Source organism: Phacochoerus africanus, chromosome 6, assembly GCF_016906955.1.
Source record: "Phacochoerus africanus isolate WHEZ1 chromosome 6, ROS_Pafr_v1, whole genome shotgun sequence".
Classification (NCBI taxonomy): domain Eukaryota; kingdom Metazoa; phylum Chordata; class Mammalia; order Artiodactyla; family Suidae; genus Phacochoerus; species Phacochoerus africanus.
Window position 1 is genome coordinate 88,295,461 of NC_062549.1, and position 23,722 is coordinate 88,319,182.

At 35.5% G+C, this 23,722-nt stretch overlaps 1 protein-coding gene across 2 annotated transcripts; it reads right to left on the reverse strand.

Annotated features, from left to right (window-relative positions):
- Positions 1-732: 732 nt before the first annotated feature.
- On the reverse strand, positions 733-23,604 carry UHMK1 (U2AF homology motif kinase 1). 2 transcript variants are annotated; one of them, XM_047784052.1, is made up of 8 exons: positions 23,176-23,604; positions 21,557-21,849; positions 20,754-20,945; positions 18,724-18,818; positions 13,997-14,073; positions 13,751-13,849; positions 10,099-10,187; positions 733-7,051 (listed from the first exon to the last, which is right to left on the reverse strand). In XM_047784052.1, the coding sequence occupies exons 1-8, from the start codon at positions 23,441-23,443 to the stop codon at positions 6,905-6,907; spliced, it is 1,260 nt and encodes a 419-aa protein (XP_047640008.1). In that variant the 5' UTR covers positions 23,444-23,604; the 3' UTR covers positions 733-6,904. The 2 variants fall into 2 exon arrangements, with proteins under 2 accessions (XP_047640008.1, XP_047640009.1); XM_047784053.1 differs by lacking the exon at positions 13,751-13,849.
- Positions 23,605-23,722: the final 118 nt, after the last annotated feature.

The following is a 23,722-nucleotide window of genomic DNA, read 5'->3' on the forward strand; positions in this document are numbered from 1 at the left end:
TTTTTCAGTGGTAATTCTCAGTAAAAATTAAATCATAAAATACGTATACTTACCTGTTACCTAAACTTGAATATTTATACTGAACACAGAAATAGTTGAAATAAAAAAGCAATTCTTGTATTTTTAAGCTTTATTTTATCACCCTTATCAAACAAACACACATCAGAAAGCATATCAACAGTGCATCTTAGGGTAATTCAGTTTACAACAAAACTGAACAAGGCAATTGTGTTTACAGATAGTTTTCGGCAAAAAACTATATGCAATACAGTTAATTGAAACGCAGTGTCCATACTTTTTTAGGTTTAGAGGAAAATAAAAGTTCTTTGCCACTCAGCAAGAAAAAAACAGGTTTAAAAGACTTGAATAGAAATCAGAAATACAAGGATTTGAGAAAAGAACTATTTGGTACTGATACACATCTACATTTATAGTCCCACTTATTAAAAACAAAAACAAAAAAAACAAACAAAAGAAAACCCTCACAAAAAATAAGACATCACCGAAAACAGAGAACCATAGTGCCAAGAAATGCCAAGACCAATGCTACTGAAACAACTGGTAGAAATGTTACAGACAACTATTCACTGTGTACTGTAATATTCGTGTAGTTCTGAGGTGAAGGTAAACCAACAGGAGAGAATACTCCTTATAACTGGCTTTGGTTTAAGTGATCATTCACATTTTTTCTAGCCATACCTTCTAATCAAAAACATAGCAATTACATGTTACTGAGGGAAAATAGTAGTAGGTTTTAATAATCACAACCAACCACTCCAGTGCTGATACAGGAAGCCATCAACTGTTAAAATCTATTGATCATAACTGGATTTCAAAGAGCGACCAAAAGATAGCAAAGATGGAGCCCTTTGGCGGGGGGGGGGGGGGGGGGGGGGAATCCATTCTACCCCAGATTTGACACTGTTAAGAGAATATAAAGGAATGTTAAATTACTTAGGTTTTTTTCAAAAAAATTAAGAATGAAGGAATTAAATCCTGCTGGAAATGATATGACAGCTTTACACTCTGTAAAATAGATATTCTACAGAGATACAGCTTAACCTTTTTACTTAATAATAAATAAACACTACTTAATTCCATAAGGTGCTATAACATTGCAGCTAGTGCATACTAATGCCAACCACTGTACCCAATGTGCAAAGGGAGACATGGAGATGGCTAATTCCCAGTTTCTTTCTAATCCTTGATTTGCATGAATGTTGATGTATACCAAATTCACAAAAAGCTAGAGTTCAAATATTTATTTTTAAAAACTAGACAAATTAAATATGGATATTTAATCTGGTCTCATACACTCTTAAAATAATTTTCTGGGAAACGACAATGAGGAATGTGTAGGAAAGGCAATGTTTCTATGTTACAGGTACCAAACTTGGATTTTAAAACATAAATATCATTTTTAGATCATAAACTATATGGATGATTACTAATACCAATAAGGAAGCCATTTTCTTCCTTCCTCTTATTTTTATTACTCATCTTTCTGTTCTTTACTCTTAAATTTGGCAGACTTCTGACAACCCATGCTAATAAAAATAATATACCTATAGATAATTCAAATAACTGAAGAGGTTTTGAATCCACAGATGCATGATGTGGATGTATGATTTTGAACACCTCACTACATCTACATTCACTGTCCCGACATCACGAACACTATTAAGGGGAAAAGTCAGAAAGGGAAGGCAGTTCTAACCTAGGATAAAAAAAGTGACTACAAATAATTCTCTTGCTGACAATCAAGAGTTGATGATAACAAATAGCTCTGTTGTTTACATGGGGGTTTCCCAAAAGGAACAAAATTTTAACAATTCCAGTTTGGGTTTTTTTTTCCTCCCTCCAGAATGTGACTTATTTTTACTGTACAAAGTAGTACAACAAAATAAGCTTTTTTCATATAAGGCAAAATAATACAGAATGCTTCTCTTTGCCTTTAAATTAAAATACCATGAACCTAGATTATAAAACATGTATGACTTTCAAAAAAGTCATCAGTTTTCTTTAGGATATTGTGATACCTACTTTATTTAATGGGAAATAACACTTAGGCAATCAGTTTATAAATTTCCCACAAATTCCAGCACATATGGTACCACAAACACAACTGCCATGATTATGACAACTCTCTGAAAAGCACAAGTAAAGCAAATATAAAACATTAATCCTTATAAAGCAGTATAAGGGACAATGAAAGTGCTGAGCTATAGGAAAATGAATAAAAATTTCATATCAGGAGAACAAAGGTTGTGTAAACTATATATCTTATATCCTGAAGGTCACCTTCATGACCACCTATAAAATATACAATTTCCTAAATGCTCTCTAGTTTATAGGTATTTCTTTTACAGCCCATTTCTCCTATAAAATTGCAGCAAAAATAGTTAAAATTGTTTACCTTCTTAAATATTCCCAAGTACTTGTCAATTGCATGTCACTGTGTAAACCTACTGGTCATTACATAACTTAAAAAGCAGTGAAAAACACTGCAGGAGGGGAGGTGGCTAAGAAAACAAGCATGATACATCCTGTGGTGTCAGGTAGAGAAGCAGCTAACCTACCAAAACAAAACCTTTAAAATTTGGGGTACTTCAAAGACCAAAACATCCATGTTCCTCTATAACTAAGAAAACATAACTTATCCAAATAAACCACAAGAGGCTCAGATGAATTCCGTATCATAGAGATTTGACATTCATATATTCATTGAGAAAGAGAGAAAGTAACACTAGCCTGAAAAGGCTACTATCTCAAAATAAAGGTGATTTATTGAGCACCTTAAGAAGAAATGGAAATTCTTTTGAGCTAACTGTGACCAAAGACTGGTCTATATTGTGACCACAGTTGATAAGAAATAAATAAATTATATCAGAGAGCTACAGTAATAAGATTTGAAGAAGGAACCTAATATTAAAAATGGAACGAGATCCAATGAACAATTAGATTCTGCCAGACAGCTCTGGCTTTCCATTACATGTAATATCAGAAAAAAAAAACCAAATATGAATAGTTTTATACTACACGACTCAATCCAAAAATTATTCCAAGGAAAAGGCAAAGGTGCAATAATTATCATCATCTGGGAAGCTTACACCCAAATGAGTTTCAGTATTTTCCAGGAAACACAAGGCACTTGCTTAAATCTTTGACTGTCTACATACCCACCAGACTAAAAGCCATGATGCAATTCCATCTGTACCCTAATCTGAATAAAGCCATGTACCCTTGCATAAAAGTCCAGATAAAACACGTGGTTACTGAGTGCCTCCCCCACTCCCTTACCCAGTAACTATGCTGTTACAATTACCATTAGTTACTATGGTGCTGATTTTCATTAAATTATAAAAAAATAAAATGTCATGCTGCCAAGTATTAACTAATAATAGAAATTATTTAAAACAGGCCTAATTCTGTAGGGTCAGAATATAAAACTAAGAAGTAAATGATGCCAAAATGCCAGTTACCTGCATTTGAGAAATAAACTCAAATGAGCTATCCTGACTACAGTTTATCCCAGAAAGGTAACTGATACCCTTACCAGGGTGAAAGTCCAGTGTACTAAGACAAAAACAAACCTTATACCCATAGTTTCTCTTCATCTTCCTTTACATGGCAGCACTTTTTCTGGCAGCATTTCTTACAATAAATTTGCTCAAAGGTAAAATACAAATCCTAGTAACATGAATCTAGAAGGCAATGAAAACAGAGAAGGATGAGTAAAACTTCTAAAAGCAGCCATAGTACTGGCTCAAGGCATAGCAGAGGGAACTTTTCTGTGAAGGGTTGCTATACTGATGGTTACAAAACAAGGAAGACATCCAGTAATAATAAATGCAATTTCTTATTGCAAGAGGATAATTTTGTTATTATTCCTTTAAAAATGCAGCAAATAGTTTCTTTTAGCCAGTGCTTTTACTGAGGTGTCCGACTCTACTTATTCTCCTCCTCTAAATACAGCATTTAAAGTTTTTCACAAGTTTTGACAGTGGCTAACTAGCCACCTCCTCCAAATATGTTTCCAAAGAACCAAAGATTTCCTATAGAATAATCAACTCATATGCCTTTTCTGGGACAAAAATGTACCATGACAATACCATGGAACAATAAAGAAGAAACTAGAAGGCAAGAGTAAAGAAGCCTAGATATTAATTTAGGGAAAGAAAAACTACCTGAGATAAAATTTTCCCAAATGGTAGGGGTTAAGTGACATGAACCCTCAGCTGTTTACCCTACCTCTCAAAAAGAAAACTTCTATGTTTTTAATAACTTCAAGGAGTCAAAATCTCTGTATATGTTCCATCCTAAAAGGAACATGAAAATTGCATCTTTAATAATATTTGGTTTAGTTTAAAGAAAGATATCAAGATTAAACTTCTTATAATATCAGAGGAGGGAGGGAGAATCTGCAAATGTCATCTTTGGTAGTAATGGGCTAAGAGCTGTAATTTAAATCACAGGAGGCATCTCTTCAATTCTGTGGCTTAAATATAAAATATTTAATTCAATGCATGGTTACTTAGGGTCATCGATATTCCCTCAGCTCCCTTAAAAATCTAGTTAGCATCTCCTGTGATAAAATTCTACAGTGTTAAACACTACACATATGCATGAATACATCAGTAATAAGAAGATGATCAAAGAATGCTGTGAAATTCAGCATCAAGATGTTAGCAGCATACTGCATCATTAAGCTTAGCAGCCTATCTGCAGTTTATTTGTAAGGATTTTTCTTTTGGTGGGGATGGGGATGAAAAAGGTATACATGCTAACCTAGAATACTTGCCCTTTAAAAGAATTCATCTGCATTCTGTGTTCATCAGCATGTATGGAAGGACCTGGTATTTTTAATCACCATTTAAGCTGCTACCCACACAAACAGTTATGTTTTAGGAAAGCTTAGGTCTCCAAAATACTGGCTATACTCTCTTCAATTTTTATATGAAACCAGCTAATCAACCTCTGAAAGTACCAAAATGAAAAATTACTGTCCTTCCTTCTAAGAGCACATATTAGAAGCTTACTACACAATTTTCCCTTGGGCATCAGGCCACAAGACCTTTTGGCAATTCATTAATCAGCCTCCTTATTATAGAAAATTTGGTTTCTTAATAAATATTAAGGAGAGTCCTGAATAATCAGATTAACTGTGAGTAATTAAAATATCAAATAGTAATTGTTTGAACAGGGTATAATAATTCATTCTCTAAGCCATAAATTCTTAATTGGGCTCTCAATAACCTGCATGGCACATACAAAGAAAGACTATATGAGGAGGCTTCCAGCAGGGTAAGGTATATAAGACTTTTTCCTTAGGAAAAAAATAAATAAATAAAATTTTCATTTAGGTAAGAAAAAATTCATAACCTGTATATAACTTTTTTTTGTATAATCAGTGCTTTATAAAGGTTTCCTAAGATTTAAACCTTTGAAGACAATCTTCTATAAAGTGGGTAGAATGCCTAATTATAATTCCTAAAACCACATAATCAATCTGTGTCTGTGAACTTCTGCATACTAGTAACCTCTACCCAGGGACACATTAGATTGCTAATGCTTTTAAGAATTCTTTATGGGCTTTTCTTCCTTTCTACTTCCACCTTATGAGAGCTACACCTTTGTTTACTTCCTCGCAGTCAACAGCCAGACCACCCGGGATGCTTTCCTCTAACCTCTCTTCAGGATGAGGTACAGAATGGAGGAAGAGGAAAAGAAGGAGTGGAAGGGAGATGAGAGAGAAGGGAAGAAATAAAAAATCCTTGATTATGCACCCTGTCTTTTTTTTTCCCCCTTTTCCCTTCACTGAACAACTAATTCTTTCTTTTTGACCCACTTCAATTTTCCATCATAGTAGGCAGAACTCTTATCTTGAGAAATCTTACAGTGTTCATAGAAGATTCAGTACAAAACAGATGAGTTAACGCAGGGTCTAAAGCAGATGGAAGGATGGGGCAATTTACCAAAACTTTTTTAAGACAGTTTTTTCACTTTAGAAGAGTTTCAATATAACTCAGGTTATACTCATCTGTTCTGGGCCTCTCAGGAATGAACTATTTTCTCCTTTCATTCTATCAAAGAGACTAACTTCCAAAAAATTTGTATCCTAAATCTTACAGATATTAAACACGTAGGGAAGAGATGGGCATAGACTATATTAACTCACAAGACTCACACTATAAAGAACACTGACTCAAATTTTCTCTAACCTTTCACAACTGCACACTCACTCAAACATACATACTAGACATAAAAATTGTGCAAGATCAAGCATCAGCTTTCTATTTTAAAAGCCTTAATTTTAAAAATGCAGATAGGCTCACTGCAGTTTCTTTAAAGGAATATTCAGTACTACAGTACTCCTTTAAAAAAAAATTCATAACTCAGTGTTAAGAACACAGCAGGGAACTGTTGCTTGATGATTACTTAACATTACTGAGAGCATCCAGTGCCAACCATGGATATCAACAATAAGGAAGAACCATCTGACAACATAAAGGAATAATCTGTAAGTGATGTCACCAACTCTAACATATTTGTTAATATTCACTACGACATGATATTATTCATCTTTGCCTCATGATCACATGAAATAGTTAATATTTGTTTAGGTTACATACTGAAGAGCAGCACTTGCCCTACTGTACAAAAAAAGGTTGCCCACATGGATGCTCTAAAGCCCCTCAATATATAGCTGAGAGGTCTTGTCCTACTCAGTGCCAAACGTTTGCAATGCAGTCACTGCTTAACCAATGGCTGCACATTAGTAGGACTGAATAAGTGTACAAAGTATTCCCTCAAAATGGTAGGGGTACTTCTGCATTCAGATGTAGAATACAATAACCCAAGGAAATGGAAGAGGAGAAACAGGAAATAGTCCTTAGGTTACTGATTAAAGCAAAGTTTGATACAGATATCCCCTCTTGTAGGCACTCAGCGGGTAGAAGGTAGCCACAACAAACTTCCCATCAAACATCCTTCCAGTCAGTAATTTCTGAGCAGCTTTGGAATCACCAGCATTTGCATACTCAACAAAGACCTGTAAGAGGACAGAGAAAACATCACTTGAGGACCTTATTACAATACAGATTCATTAGGTCTAAGGTAGTGCCTGAATCTCTGCATTTCTAAACAAACTCCCAGGTGATGCCAGCATCCCTTTGCTGCTGGTCCATGGACCATATTTTTGAATAGCAAAGCTTGGAGTATTTCCCTAGAACTCAGTTCAATTCTGAGAAGTTCTATCAAAATGTTCATCCCATCCTTTTGCCAAGTTTAAAGAGGAGTGCTGAATAATGCTTGCTGAGGATAGGGCCAAACAGCCCAGAGAACAATTGCATTTCAACAGCACCTCAAAGAAGATTTGTAGAAGCTACAACAATGGAATGGAAGAAGTTTAAAACTAGGATAATTTCCTTTTCCATAGGTAGGTAAAATATCATAATAATTTTAGTTCTTTCTGATGGTATACTAAAGCAAAAGTTTCAAGAAGGTGAAATGACTTGTCTTCAGTTACCCTTAAATTCTGTGAACCAGGAAAAGAACTGCCTCTCCTACCTTAGTTGTCCTGCCTTAGTTGTATGCCTTGTTAGTTACATCAATATTCTTCAAACTAGGTGCGAGCATCCTAGGACACTTAGAGATTTTAAAGAGGATGAAAGAATAGATAGTTTTAAGGACATCAATTCCCAGATTCTTAACTTTCATGTGTACCTTATCCTAAAACTGGATCTGCCTTAGAAGTTCAGGCAGGTTATTCTTTTTCATTTCCCTTTTCATAGGAGCCCTTTTCCCACTTGACAGAGCAAAGTTATTTCCAAAGGGCATAAAAACCTCCAGAGCATAAAAAGAAGCAATTTCAAATAAAGCACTTTTTTAATGGACTTTTCCTTGGTAAACAAAGCACCAAGCTCTGTCTATGACTGGTCACTTTCTGTCTCATGCAAATATTTCTGTTAGGGATGATGTGTGACTTTAGACCTAGGGTATTCTGGCCTATGATAGCATTTTCTGAATTCATATTTATTGTAAAATGGAGAAGTGGAACTGATTTTGTCTCTTTCATTCTATGACAAAGTTCAATAAATGAGTAGACATGCACTTACAGAAAGAGTACCATACTTTCTACTATACTCCTTGCTTCACAGATAATCTGTAAGTTTACAAATTCCATCATTCCACACTAAATAAGGAGGAAATACATTTTATAATTTATTATGAAATTAAATTATATTAGAGTGCTATCATTTTAACTTTGACTACCTTTTGTAATCACAAAATATATCTCATAATCTATTTTCCAGTATTTTTTGGCAATATCCCTTAAAAAGAAATATAGTGTTAATTTGAACTGAAAAACTCAAATTGGCTTTACCAACTAGGCAACAGACATTTTCAATAAACTAAAGAAATTAAATCTGTGATTCTAAGTTTATCAAAAGTTGCTTTCACTCTTCTTTAAATGTCAACAGAAGCTTACTTCTTTTGCTAATAAAACAAATGTCTTTTTGCTCATAAAGACTTATTTTTTCATGTCATCTTAAAGACAGATACATCTCCCCTGAAAATATTCCATTTCTCTCTTCTATGTCTCCCATTCCATTTTGATCAGTCAGGTTAATATCATTAGTCAGATCATGTCAGTCCTTAATTCAAAATCTTCCAATACCTTCCCTTCTCCTTAGTATAAAAGCCAATGTTATCTCAGTGACCTACAAGGCTCACTCTACTTTGATCTGCCCTCTTCGCTCCCATACTTTCCTGGTCTAATCTCCTACAACTCTCCCTTTTTCTCACTCTGCAAAGCCACACTGACCTCCTCAAATCTATCAGGCACACTCGGGGCCTTGGAACTTGAGGCTCCCTTTGATAGAATTCTCTCCTTACCTCCTTCAAATTTCAACGCAAAAGTAATCCAGTATGTCCTTCCTCACTTCTCTGTTTAAAACTGCAATCCACCCACCACAGCACCCTTTAAACCTCTTTTCCAATCTTTTTCTCCACAGCACTTATCACTATATATTCTTTTATCTGTTTTGATCACTGTTGTATCCCAGTGCCTAGAACATGACAGATGCTTAATAAATACTGGTTGAATAAATAAACAGCAATGATGTATTCAGTATGTTCCTAACATCAAATGAGGCAAATGCTGTTATTACCAGACTGGCAATAACAACCTTTCAATAAGACCAGAGTGAGATTTCTTTCTCTTTTTTCCCGTTGCTAAGAATTTTCATAATCTTGAATCATAAGAAAAAATAAATCTACAACCAGAGGTGATTTCACCTACCAGGTGACATTTGGCACTGCCTAGAGACATTTTTGGTCTCACAACTGAGGAGAAGGATGGGAGGAGGACTTCTAGTGAGCAAGAATGGGGATGCTGCTAAATATCCTATATTATACATGGCAGCTCCCCCAACAAAGAATTATTCCACTCAAATGTCAGTGGCCCTGAGGTTGAGACATGCTTAGACAGAGTAAAACAATATCCTGTTTCCTGAAAAATCAAAAGCTACCAATAAAAGATTTCTCTTATATTTACTGTCGTATTATTTCATTTAGGAGCATAGTTTTCTTTAGATTGTGATCATAGTTTTAGCCTATACACTTTATAGATGAAAAAATCTAATAAGGTTCATCATAAAGCCAGTCAAGTTGAGACTGGAACTCAGCTTTCAGGATTCTCAGTCTGGTACATTTTCCTTGTCTAAATTACTACTGATAATTCTATTACAATCAGAACCTAACCTAAATGGTTTTCTAACTATACATAATTAGAAGAAAATTGGGCCAAATATTTCTGTAGCTGACCCTGACCTAAATTGGCATATGATTCAGCTGGCCTGTATACAATGGCTTAAAGTAGATTAACATTTTTTAAAAATAATTTTAACTGATATTTGTGCATATATATTACAGAACCTTTGGAAAAAGTGAAAAGTACAAGAAAATACAAGCAGCCTTAATGAAAATTCATAATCCCTAGCAACATTTTGTGTACATCTTTCTATAGAACTAAAACATTTTGTACAGGGTTTAATAACCTCTGAATTATTCTGGAATATGAAAACATTCACTTACTTGTCCTCTGCCAGGATTTTCTTTTGGAACAAGCAGAGATACTACTGGTCCATATTTTTGACACTCCTCTTTTACATCTTCTACAACATCTAGTTATTAATAAAAACAATAGTAACAACTTTGTTGTAACTAGCCAACATTCATTATTTTCAAATTTTAAATTAAAGAATTCAGGAATCCACATATAGGTAATGAGGTTATTTCCCACAACTTCCAAAATTCAGAACAATATAAAGTTAATGCATTTAATAATTTCCTTTTTAAATTCTAAATTTAAGATTTGAATAGTTAATACATTCAATTGATTCAAAATCCAAAAAAGTCTTCTCTCCACTTTCCAAAATGTCATTCTGTTCCCCTCCCTGAAGACAATAAACATTATCAGTTTCTTCTGTATCCTTCCATAAATAAGGTTACATATGTCATATATGCTTTAAGTACAAAATTCCAGTCTTGCTTTTTTAAAAATAACATTCTCATTTTAGAACTTTCAATGTCATTACATGAAATTTTCTATTTTATTTTTATGGCTGTATGATATTTCACTCTATAAAATGGTTGATAAATTCTCTAATATGTGACCTACTGCTAAATAACTAAACTATTTCCAAACTTCTTGCCATCATTAATACTGTACAAGATAAATTTGTACATATCTCATTTCACTTTTTATTTCTTAATTTTCTAGAAATGGAATTTCTAGGTCAAAACTGGTATGAATTCATAATTATTAAAGGTACCAATTTGCCTTTCCTTAAGGTTCACCAACTTAAACTCTCTCCAGAGATGTATGAGAGTATGTTTTCATGTACCTTACTTACCCATAAGAGGGTTTTCAAGTATCTTCTTCACTGTCAATGTGACAGGTAACACAGATATCAAAGTATGGAATAAGCATTTCAATAAATGAGAACAAAGTAAGTGTGTGAGATACACTGTACATCCTTTCATATAAAGTGTCTATTTATATCCTTTATCCATTATCTATTGGCTTGATTTATAAGTGTTCTGTCTGTGATAAGAGCTGTAAATTTTTTGTCTATGATAGTTTATGTCAAGGTGAAATTTGTTGTAACTATTAACTTCTGAGTTTTGTGCCATACTAGTAAAAGGCCTTTCCCATTCCAGGAATATATACATATATTTTTAATTTCCCATGATTTTTTAGTTAAAAATGATTTTCCTTTCTCTCTCCTTGTCTTCCCTTCTTCCTTCCTTTTCTTTTTCTTTTTTCTATCTTACTCCTTCCCTTACTTCTCTGTTTTGTTTTGTGTTAATACTCTAACTTATACATGATTTGTGATTTAATTTGGTCTAAACTTCTTCCCTACCACCACGAGGAATACAAGACAGATATTCTAACACATTAATTTTAGCTAGTCACACTTAACAAAAATTTGTTATTTGATAATGATCTTGTTAATCAGAACAAAGGCATTTAATGGTACTATATTGTCTGTTGCACTTTAGTTCATGTAAGATTCTTAAACATTAAGATTTAATAGCATATTAAAATATTTAAATACTCAGTATATTTAGAAGTAGAAAAAAGATGTTACCTAGCAAGATATACAGCAAAGAGTATGTACAGTTTACCCTAAGGTTTATTCAAGAAAGTCCAAGCTTGAGTTTTATAGAGATAAAATTAGGAGACAGAATTAGACGATGAAGACTGTACAGTAGGTAGATACTTAAGGGATTTCAGTAGTAGTTTGAATTAGATGTCAAGAGATTATTTAGAACTACTGTATCATAATGACCTGATGAAAACAATGCTGAGGACAAGAGTATTCTTTCAGATAAATAGGCATCCTAAAAAATAGAAACTGAAGATTCTCACAACTGTCACAGATTCAAAGAAATTATGTGTGCTTCATTTGCCATAAAGCTGAGAGACATAAAATGATTTACCCTTACAAGAGACAGTGTGGTAAAATTAGCTTCATCTGTAAAGGTTTAACTTTCCACAAAGAAAATGTTTAATACTAAGCAATTGATGTTTTTAAATTTGGGCCTCCTTTTTAGTCCATGCACCACTCTGCTTCCAAAATGCTCTGACTAAACCCAAATTTGACTATATCATTCTCCTAGTTTAAATTTTAATGGCTATTTGTTGCATTCAACAAAGAACAAATATTTACTGAGCACTGAACATAAGCTAGGGACTATTCTATTCCCGATGCAAACTTCTTTTGTGTAGTTTATATTCCAGTGCTACTATCTCAGGGATTAAAGCCCAAATTCTTTTTAAAAAATTTTTTAAAAGTAAAGTATAGTTGATTTACAATGCTATGCTAATTTCTGCTATACAGCAAAGGGACCCAGTCATACATATATATATGTATGCAATGTACATATACACATTCTTTTTCTTATCTTCCATCATGGTCTATCCCAAGAGACTGGATATAGTTCCCTGCTCTAGATAGTAGGATCTCATCACTTATACATTCTAAATGTAACAGTTCACATCTATTAACCCCAAACTCCCAGTCCATCCCGCTCCCTCCCCTCTCCCCCTTGGCAACCATAAGTCTGTTCTCTGTGAATCTGTTTCTGTTTTGTAAATAGGTTCATTTATGCCATATTTTAGGTTCCACATGTAAAATTTTTAAACAGAGCAAGCAAACCTACTTGATATCTGTATTCTGGCTACCTCTTTAGTCTTAACTGACTGCTCCTCAATGAACATCCTAAGACAAAGCCATAGCAAACAATTTGCTGTTCTTTGAACATGCCACTTTCTCTCATCTCTGTCTCTGAGCTACCTTTAGCTCAACCCCTCAACTTTTAGCCAAGCAACTCCAATTACTAGCAAAGCTCAGATATTACCTCTGTAGAGATGCCCATTCATGCATCACTTGGACTGAGTTAAAACCCCTCCTCTCTGCCTCAGTATACTACCCTACCTTCAGATTTATCAAAACTGTAACTGTTTATATAACTGTCTCCCCTACTATACTAAAGACAGAAAATAATTCCACAGTGGCAAGTGGTAATACTCAGTAGATATGCCTTGAGTGAATGAATTGTTAAATACAAATAAGAGAGCTAAAAAGGAGAAATGAAAACACAGGGCGGGACTAGAACGACAGAGAGAAAGTAGTAGCTGGGAAAAGTAATCTTTTTAATTATTTGGTAAAGGCTTATATGATGTAGAAGAGTTGAAAAGACCTTAGGTATTGTCTTAGCCTGCTTGGAGTGGCTTAAACAATATATTTATTTCTCACAGTTCTGAAGGCTGGAATTCCAACATCAAGGTGCAAGCATATTTGGTGTGTGATGTACGGAGCTGCCTTCTTGTTGTATCCTCACATGGCAGAGAGAGAAAGTGAGAAGAGAAAGAGCTCTCCTGTCTTTCCTTTGTAAAAGGGCATTAATTCCATCATGACCCATCCTCATGACCTAATCTAGCCTTATTACCTCCTTGAGTCTCCAACTCTATATACTATCATATTGGGGCGGGGCTTTGTCACACAAATTTGAGGGGGGAGAGGCACATTAAATCTATAGCAGGAAACAAAAAATGACAGCATTTTAGAGATCATATAGTGCAACATCCTCACATATAAATTAGTAAACTATGAGGAATTTTATGAATTGATGTGACTATCCCACAGACACAATAAAATATAATTTAGGAAGCACTGACCTTCATATTCCTCTTCATTCTCAAGATAATCATCATCCAGCACATTTAGCAGTCTTAGCACTGGAGTAGGAAGCATCACCAAATCTTCAATATGAGGGGCTGTTAAATTCATTATAACATGGTTAAACGTAAATGCCCCCCAATAAATTGATGAATATCAGGCAAAGGAGCTTAGAAATATAAATTAGTTCTCATGTCTTATGTGGCTGTCAAATAATCAAGAAACAAATAAAGTACACAACTTACCAAAAGGAATGCTAAAGAATGGGCTGCACAATGCCATTTCAGCAGGAATTCTTCTGCTTGGATCATCATGAAGCATGCTAAAATACAAAAACAGGTATTTTTACAATTTTTGTCAAATCATTTGAAAATGCAACCACTGAAGAAAATAAAAATGTCTAAATGTTCACCACAGCATTAATTATATTAGCATGACTTATTGAATCATTCATCTACCTACAAAAGATTTAAATGCTATTTGTGAGTAAATAGTTCAACAAATTATTATACATACCTAAGACATAATATTATATTTTAATTTAAAATGTTTTTGATTAATAAATACAAAATGGGAAAGTGGTCCATACTCTGTAATACTCTGTAAAAAAAGAAAAAAAAAAAACTCTTTTTCTAAGTGAAAAAAAGCCAGACATAGATTTAGAGTAATCCAATTAAAAAAAAAAGAAGAAGGTAGTGGTGCAATAACTTTGAATCTTGTCAAATCCCCCCAATAATAAAGCAATTTGATAGCAAAATCAAAAGTCTACAAACATCTGTAACAAAAGCAGGTAATCCCATTAGACCCCCAAACACAAAAGGCTAGGGACAGACCATAAATATCAGTAAGACTTGCTCCACCTTAGCACCTATCTAGAAGAAAGTAGAGGAACACAACAAATTGATATAATGAACCAGAGGGGGAAAAAAAAATAACCTCAAAAAGCCAGCAGGTATTCATTGAAAAGCACAGTAAGCCAATTTGAGAAAAGGAGCTGAAACTACCAGGAGTTACACACTCTACTTCCAAGTGAAGGCAAGGGGCCTTCTATAAGGTCTGAAGGGGCTAAAGTAATCTCAGCACCAGGACCTCTCAAAACCAACCAGCTGAAGCTCCCTTCCAGGGCAGAGTCCTACAGAGAAAACAAATCTTGGGAAGAGAATCCAAATTTATAGGGTAAATAAAAATTGAGAAAGAGATAAAAGGAAAAAAGTAGGGGAGGGGAAGAGCCAGGAGATCTCAGGGGAAAAAAAAAAATAATGAAATAAATTTTAAAAGATGCAAGAGAAAGGGATGATACTGAATAGAGTAAAAGAAAATCTAATATATATGTAGAATGGGTGTGCCTAAAGAAGAACACCAAAGCGTGGGAATGGAATAAGTTCTTAAAAACTGTAATTTAAGAATACTTGCCTAAAACAAAAAGACTAGAAACTACATACTTCCTCAGAATATCAACCCAGAACAATCAAAATCTATTATTCTGGTGAAATCACTAGGCAAATTTTAAGAAAAAGATGAAATCCTCTGGAAATCCAGACCAAAAAAAAAGTGACTTTTAATATAAAGACAGTGTTATCAGCACTGTTTTCAACAGTAACACTGTATGCTAGAAGAAAACGGAGTGGAGTTGACCCTTGACCCTTAGGGGCACATCTCCACACAGTCAAAAATCCATGCATCTTGTATCTCACCCTCTATATCCATAGTTCCTCTATTTCCATGGTTCTGCACCCAGCAATTCAACCAAATGCAGATAGTACAGTTCCTACTGAAAAAAATCCATGTATAACTGGGACTCACACAGTCTAAATCCACTGTTGTTCAAGGGTCAACTGTAATATGTTTAAGACATTCAAGAAAAGAAAAATGTATGCCAAGGATTTTTATACCCAGATAAACAGACTTTCACATAAGCACAGTTTTACCATTATTAACATACAAGAACTCAAAGAACATTAATCCTATAATCAAGACAACAAGCTTCAGTATACCAAAATGATTAGAGAGACATCAACATGGGGATCAGTGGTGAATATTAAATATCTAGTTACACAGAGAACTAAAATGAAGTGACAGTGTTTAAAAACAGAGCGCATATAGCATGTAATGACTACATAATAAGAGAATGCAGATATAACTATTTTTCAAATGGGGGAAGAATGGGAAAAGCATATGCAAAAATAAAAGTTTCTGGTAATCTTACTAAAGAACTACTATTGAGACTGTTTTAGTGTAATGTGAAATAGGGCAAATGAGTAATTATGAAATATTCTAATCTGGTATGCTCTTTGTCCTTAAGAACCAGAACTCTTGACTTAAGAGAAAAGAGATAGAGATGTAACACAAAAGTAAAAACACTGTGGTATTCAATTTAAATTGGAAATACCAGTATAAACTGTCCACTTAATAGGTTTAGAAACAATGACCACCTCAGTGGCAATGAGTATTCTCATACCCAGACTGGGTTATAATATACTGTTTCCTCCTAAAAGAAACCAGGCTACTTGGAGAAGTGGTCACTTCCAGGTTTGGGGCAGGAAATATATATGGTGAACTGGGTACATCTTATCACACCAGATAGCTATGAAGCTATCAAAAGTAATAAGGTCTACCAAAACCAACATACAGAGTCTCACATTCATCAAAGATGGGATTTCAGCTTCAATCAGGATAAACGCTGCAATGGATTGAAATATACCAAATATATTTAAAATCACTAGTTAATAATCATACTGTGACCTTTCAAAAATAGGATCATCTGCTGTGGAAGATGACAGGGAATCAATTCATTACGAAAACAAGTAAATAAAGATAATCAAGCATTGATTTCATCTTTAGTTAACCAAATGAAGCGAAAATGACAGAATAAGAACATCATCAAGGGGCTTTTTAGAGTAAAAGAAACCTGAAAGGGGAGTTCCCATCATGCCTCATCGGAAACAATTCTGACTAGTATCCATGAGGATGTAGATTCAATTCCTGGCCTTGCTCAGTGAGTTAAGGGTCTGACATTGCCATGAGCTGTGGTGCAGTTTACAGACATGGCTTGCATTCTGCGTTGCTGTGGTTGTCGTGTAGGCAGGCAGCTATAGCCCTGATTCACCCCTAGCCTGGGAACTTCCATATGCTGTGGATGCAGCCCTAAAAGACCAAAAAAAAAAAAAAAGAAAGAAAGAAAGAAACTTAAAACAGTTTGTTTGTTTTTTAATGGAAGAGCAACACTAAAACCATAGTCTTCGGGGATGCACACTTGTAATAAAACTATAATGAAAACAATGAATAACCATCCAAGTCAGGGTAGTGGTTACTTTTAGGAAGAAAGAAGGAGCTTAAGATTGGGATGGGGTACATAGGGGTACTTCTGGAGTAGCTGGTAAGGTTCTATTTTTCATCCTGAATGATGGATAAGAGAATTCCTAAGCATTTGTTAAGCTACACATTTGTTTTCAGTATCTGCGTTTTAGTCTACAATTAAAAAAAAAAAAGATTCAATTTACATGCATACACAACAAAATATGAAGAAAAATCCTAAAAAGAAATATACCAAAGCATTAACACTAAAAAATGGATTTATAATTTTTATTTTTCTCTTCACAATTTTCTGTAACTTCCAAATTTAGTATTAGTTAGTTGTAGAGGAAAGGAGGAAAAGCTATTATTAAAACAAAACCAAACCTCATGTCCAAATAACAAAGTCAATACTAGAACTTAGGAGATTTGACTTCTATCCTAGACTCCATTATATAATTTTACATTGCTTCTAACGTAACATGTAATGTATCTAATATACTAACAGCCACTTAAAACTATTATAATTTGTAAAAGACAAACACATAAGTAAGTGCAGTTAAAACTGGGGAGATCTGAGTCCACAGACTATAATGTCAATTTCCTGGCTTTGATATTGCTCTGCAGTTATGTTAAGATGTTACTACCAGGGAAACTGAGTGAAGGGGACATAGACCTCTCTGTAACACTTCTGCAACTTCCTGTGAATCTGCAATTATTTCAAAATAAAGAATTAAAAAAAAAAAGAAAAGAAAAAGGAGTTCCTGTTGTGGCTCAGCAGTATCGATCCCAACTAGTATCCATCCATGAGGATGTAGGTTGGATCCTTGGCCTCACTCAGTGGGTTAAGGATCCAGCATTACTGTGAGCTGTGGTGTAGGCTACAGACACAGCTCAGATCTGGTACTGCTGTAGATGTGGCATATAGGCTGGCAGCTGCACCTCCAATAACATTCGACCCCTAGCCTGGGAACTTCCACATGCCTTGGGTGTAGCTCTACCAAAAAAAGCAAAAACAAAACAAAACAAATTGGAAGGTTTATAAGGTCAATAGTCCAAAGAAATAATACTTGACATGATCAAGAGATCCACCCTTTTGCAACAATACTAATTATTTTATTTCTGACCCATAATGCTACTAGAAATGTGAAAAATCAACCACCAGATAACACACGTTATTTCTTATTTTAAAATACCTACTGTGATTGGATTTACTCAGATATGTCTCCAGATGGTATTTAAAGTATAATATATAATGATCTTACTTGAAACTTTTTCAGTAGTCCAAAGTAAACTTAGTCTTTAATTAATAGAGATTCTTTAAAAATTTGCTTTCCATCAAGTATATACAACTGCCAGAGCTATAAAAGGTCAAAGGTAAAGTGGCCTATCATCTATCTTCCACTGCATAAACAGCTGCTAGAAGAGCCCAGCATCTGGTACTCCCCATGAAAGAAAGAACACTCACTCCTTTCAAAATAAATTCAGTAAAATGACTCGATTGCTTTGTTTCTTATAGAAGCTAGCCTGTATAGAATATCTATAAAAATTTTTAATTCTAAAGGAGCAAAACCTCCACATGATTAAGCAAACCAGAAATAATAATTCCCTTCAGGAAAAAAAAAAAAAGCTTCCTATAGTAAATATACACAAAGCAAGCTTAAAACAATATGTAATGTACCTTTTGATAAGGTCTCTTAGGTGATAGGCTGGAATTGCGGCATTAACCACTGCTTTACTGGCAAATATGTGATCAATAATAGCAGAACTGTTTGCCTAAAAGACAGAGGAAAGTCTTCCTTTGGTTATTCAATTCAATCTGTATTTATTGAGAACTAGACACATAGCACTGACCTGTCTAACAAGTTAAATGCAACAGAAAACACTCTTCTGAGAGAATACAATCTCAATGAAGGAGATTATATACATTTTTATAAACTTCTAGAGAAGAGGAGCATCTTTTTCCCCATTCCCAGTACCCGGTACTCTGTGAACATTTACAAGATGAATGGATAAAGAAACAAATGCCAAAACAACCACACAGAAATGTAGTTTAATGCAAAGTAAGAAAACAAATGTGTGCTAGGTGAGTCAGAGTGTCTTCGAGATGAGTCTTCAATTGGTTTTCCAATAGAAATAAAATAAGCTATCAAAGAGAAACCAGATCAGTTTTTAAAAATTAAATCTGCCACATCATTACTCATACCCTAAATCCTTGCAGAACATACCATTTCCTTCCTGAATGCTATGGAAATGTGTATATGAGTAAAAAGACCTGATATCATCATTAGCACTAAAATTTACTGAATACTTACCACAGGCCACACACTACACTAAGATATAGATATTGTTTCTTTTTTTCAATACTCTTATGAGACACGTGGTATCATTATTCTCATTTTACAGAAAGCAAAATATAGTTTACTTAAATAACATTTAATAATAAAACGTAGAGGCAAGATAAAAAAAAACCTAGAGTTTTAACTTGAGCCTATGCTCATAGTCAGCAATTTTGCCTTCAGAGAAAGCAACAAAATGCAGAATAATGATGCTTTTATCTAGGATGTGACTACTGGGGATTCCATTAGTACACATCACACCTCTAAATTTCACCCCAAAAAATGTCCAATGGCATCTAGTTCTGATTGGCTCTGGCTCAAGCAGAAATAGTCCAAAGAGCTCAAAGTTAGTCAAAGCTAATGCAGATAATTGATCTGTATCTATATTAGCACTAGAGGAAGAATACTTGACTATTTGGGATAAACAATGATACTGGTTTTACTCATGTGACAGCATTTTTTTGCCTAAAGCAAGCATTAGGTACCCTCGCTAGGATACTAAAATACTCCTTCCAAGAGATTGCTTCCATCAGATAGCAATGACTAGGGGTTTAAAAGAAATTAAATTCCATCTGGTATAATAGCCATGCACTGTGTGTTAGATGCGCAAAAAAAAAATACTTGTTTAATATTAAAACCAATAATTCCTAAACATTGCATTGTTTAATCAAACCTCTAGCCTAAAGGGATAGTGATATCATCACAACATTAAATAAAGTCTCAATATGTTTGAAAACATAACATAGTTTATTCCCAACCTATGTCAGAGGTTTAAAACTTAGAACCCATGTTCCCAAAGAAACAGTCTTAAAAGCAGCAGTCACCTTCTCGGGATAGTTCATATATGGAGTACCAACAAATACAAAGCAATGTGGAACTGTGGACAGAACAGTAAACTTTGAGTAGAATGGACAGATTTTGGAGCCCAGGTCTGGAAGATCCAGTTGTACCATCTGGAACAAGTGGTTTTACAAAAACTGTTCCTCCAGTTTTTGTTTGTAAAAGAACCAATATCCACTCTAACAATCCTCAGAGAATACTACTGTACTTTCAGTAATATTTTAGAATGTAATACAACTACATTACTAAACAAAGTAAATCACTTTTGCTTCTTTGGGAAAATACATTCATTCAAACATTTTATCAAGTACTCAGACATGCCAGGCCCAGGCTAGTAACAGTGAGTATTCAATGCTCATTAGCACATCCGTAGCCAAGGGTGTGAGGAGAGGCACTGAAGGTAACATGAACGCAGTTAAGAGGAATAAGGAAGAGATGAAGGAAGCAGAGAGTCCTCAAAGAGAACCATTATAAACTGAGTATTCTTAATTTGGGATTAAGGACTCCAAAGCAAAACACTGGTGCAGTTTACCTTCCATTCCTGAGATCTGACTGTATGTTTCAGTTTCATTCCTGAGAACATTTCCAGTAAAATGATTCCTAGGCTCCACAGATCAACAGCTGAGGTACATTCTGTATCACTCTGCAGGCCAGCCTGAGCCAAGCAATTCTGCAGTTCTGCTTCAGGAGCCCGATACCCGTCTGTCTGAATATACTTTACATCCTGAAGAAGATGAGTAAATATTATAACCAATAAAAAACTACCCACTTGCCATCCATCTCGACGGTGTATTTACCTCTCTGAAAGTGCAGTGACCTATTGCCAAATGAGACGTCAAAATTTTTAGTCCTTGGCTACCATAATTCTTTGGTTCATTAACTGGGCAGTTCTTAAAGGCAAGCTGTGCACTTTCCACACTACTGCTCATTTCTTTAGATACTCTCTTGCCCATTACGCACTTCTGATAAATAAGGACACTCTGCAAAGAGCTGATAAACCATGGAGAATGATGCATTGGCCAGAATTGTCATATCTGTTCTGCCATCAGACAAATTAACAGTAACTCAGCAATTAACCAAATGTTCAAACAAAAACCAACCATTCTATGAAGTAAAGTACATCTAATAATTCCAGAGCCCTCTCAAACTAGCTCCCCCTACTTGACCCAAACATATCTACGTATGGCAAAGAAATTCTTTTTATCTGCTTAATCCCCAGTCACTTCAGTATTTTAGACAGAAATATCTCTTTTAAGTCTCCACTAAACTACCTCTGTTATTTTAAAATATTTGGCTTAGACAATTGAGTGGGTGGGGAGGGAAAATAAGTCTTACCTGATTGCCTTCTTTGAAGCTAAGTCCAAAGTCAATGAGTTTAAAACATTCATTCTCGGCACTCCACAATATATTACGTGGTTTGAGGTCTGCATGGACATAACCCTCATGATGAAGAAAAGCAAGGGCCTCTAGAACATCTCTGGCACAATGCTGTATCATCCACATGGAACAACCTTGGTGACTGGAATATAAAAGCAATTCCGAAACACTGACATCCAGGAGTTCAAGCAAGAGACAGCGTGATGGCACATTTGGAGAAAAGTGGATTGTAAAAACTCCATATAAAGTCACTAGAAAAAGAAACAAATTGTAACACTTTAAAAACCAGACTCAGAGTAAGTGACTACTAAAGTAGATACAAATTTGAGGTAGTCTAGAAAAGGATTATTGTTATGAGCAAGCAAGCCGCCGTAATTTATTTTTCCCATTAGTAAGATTTTTGGGCAAGTGGGTTATTTGATTTTAATAAAATAAGAGGACCTTCAACAGTGGATTACAATTCAAAGATATTAAATATGGCACATAATTAAAATTGTGCTTCCCAAGCACTCAGAGATGGGTGAATATGCACTTTGGGTGCCAAGCAAAAATGAGCAAAAGAAAAATCCAAATACTAAGTATTCTTAAGGCAAATGTCACAATGTACAAAACCAAAACTGAAGATTGGTTCTTGACCCAAAATAGCACTATATAATTAAATATTAAAAGGAGAGATCAAGACATTCAAGATGACATTTTAACCTAATCTTTTAGAGTCAACAAGTCCTTAGGCCTATAAAAATGTAAAATATTTCCCTCTTAAATATCAGATTTACCTACATCATTCAGGAAACCTTAAAAAAGAAAAAAGGGGGGGGGCAACACTATTAAGAAATTCTTCTCCAAATGGTAATATTAAAAAGGTCACTATTCACAATAAATATGGATCATGCTTGTCAGTAAGTAATGTATCTATGAGCCAAAGTCATAATTAAATGCTCTCTGTTGGTGTATTAGCAATGAAAACTATTTTCACAGCTCAATCATCAGTAATCATTACATATCTTACATTGTGAATATCTGAATCACGAAACATGGTCTTAAGTGGGTAAAAGTATAAAGTGCGTATGTATCATTTTCACATTTCTATAAGGATTCTTATGAAAAATTTGGGAGTCATTTCTCCCAAATCCATACAAAAATTATGTATCAGGTAACATCTATATCAGCTATTAGCATTGACGTCACAAGTACTAGAACTATCTCCCATTTTTCACTGGTATGCAAAGATTCAAAAATTTCCGAACAAGACATGACAATCTAGTAAAGACATGCCTCCTTTCACTACAAAAGATAATTCTCTGTGCTAGTAAGTGCAGCATTTTCCAAATAGAACTGAAGCAAAACAGAATTTATTGAGCATCTACTATAGAACTCTGGGCAAAGCGGCCCACCGTATTACAGTCAGTATGAGCGTGAAAGGGGGATGGGAAAGGGTCCTGGGTTGGGTGATTAAGGCCAGGGCCGGACCTACTTCTCCCGCCTAAAAGACGGAAGACCGTATGCCAGGCCGAGATGGGGAGTGTACGCTTGCTCTGAGACCTGGTTAAGAAGAGAAGGGAGATATTGGCAATTACCGATGTTCCTGTGACCCTGCAACTGTTCCAACGCTGCCCTCTCTTTGCGGAAACCATACTCGGCGGCCGAGGCCGCAGCCCCGGTGGTTCCTGGCGGTAAGAACTGCTTGAGGGCGCCGGGGGGTGAGCCAGGAGTGCCGCAGCAGCGCACCCGATACACCGAGGCAGAGGAGCCGCTACCCAGGCGGCTCTGTACCTGCCACAGCCGCCCGAAAGCTTCCAGAAACCGCGGCGGCTCCGCGCCCCACGCACAGCCGGATCCAGCCATCGGTGTGGACTGAGGGCACTGACACGGAGCTGACGCGACGCCCGAGGCAGGCCGGCAGGGCCCTCGGTCACATCCCCGCCCGCCGGACCAGCGGCTCTGCAGGGAGGGGCCTGCAGCCGCCTCACCGACTGCCGGGACCTCAGGCCGCCATGACAGCGGAAGCCGTCTGCGCCCGGGTCCCAGAAGCCGGAAATGGAGGAAGAGCCAATCTTACAAGCTGAAGGGCGGGCCCAGAAAGGGCGGAGTCTAGAATTGATTAGGTGAATTAGGTTTGGAGGA

What these genes read in the sequence shown, in the direction of transcription:
- UHMK1 (XM_047784052.1), bottom strand. Translation starts at nt 23,443, where the DNA reads ATGGCTGGATCCGGCTGTGCGTGGGGCGCGGAGCCGCCGCGGTTTCTG. An exon ending in TCAGATCTCAGGAATGGAAG is followed by an intron (nt 18,819 to 20,753) that starts GTAAACTGCACC and finishes TCTGTCTTTTAG; the next exon opens with GCAAACAGTTCTGCTATTAT. An exon ending in ATTCTTTAGCATTCCTTTTG is followed by an intron (nt 13,850 to 13,996) that starts GTAAGTTGTGTA and finishes TGAATTTAACAG; the next exon opens with CCCCTCATATTGAAGATTTG.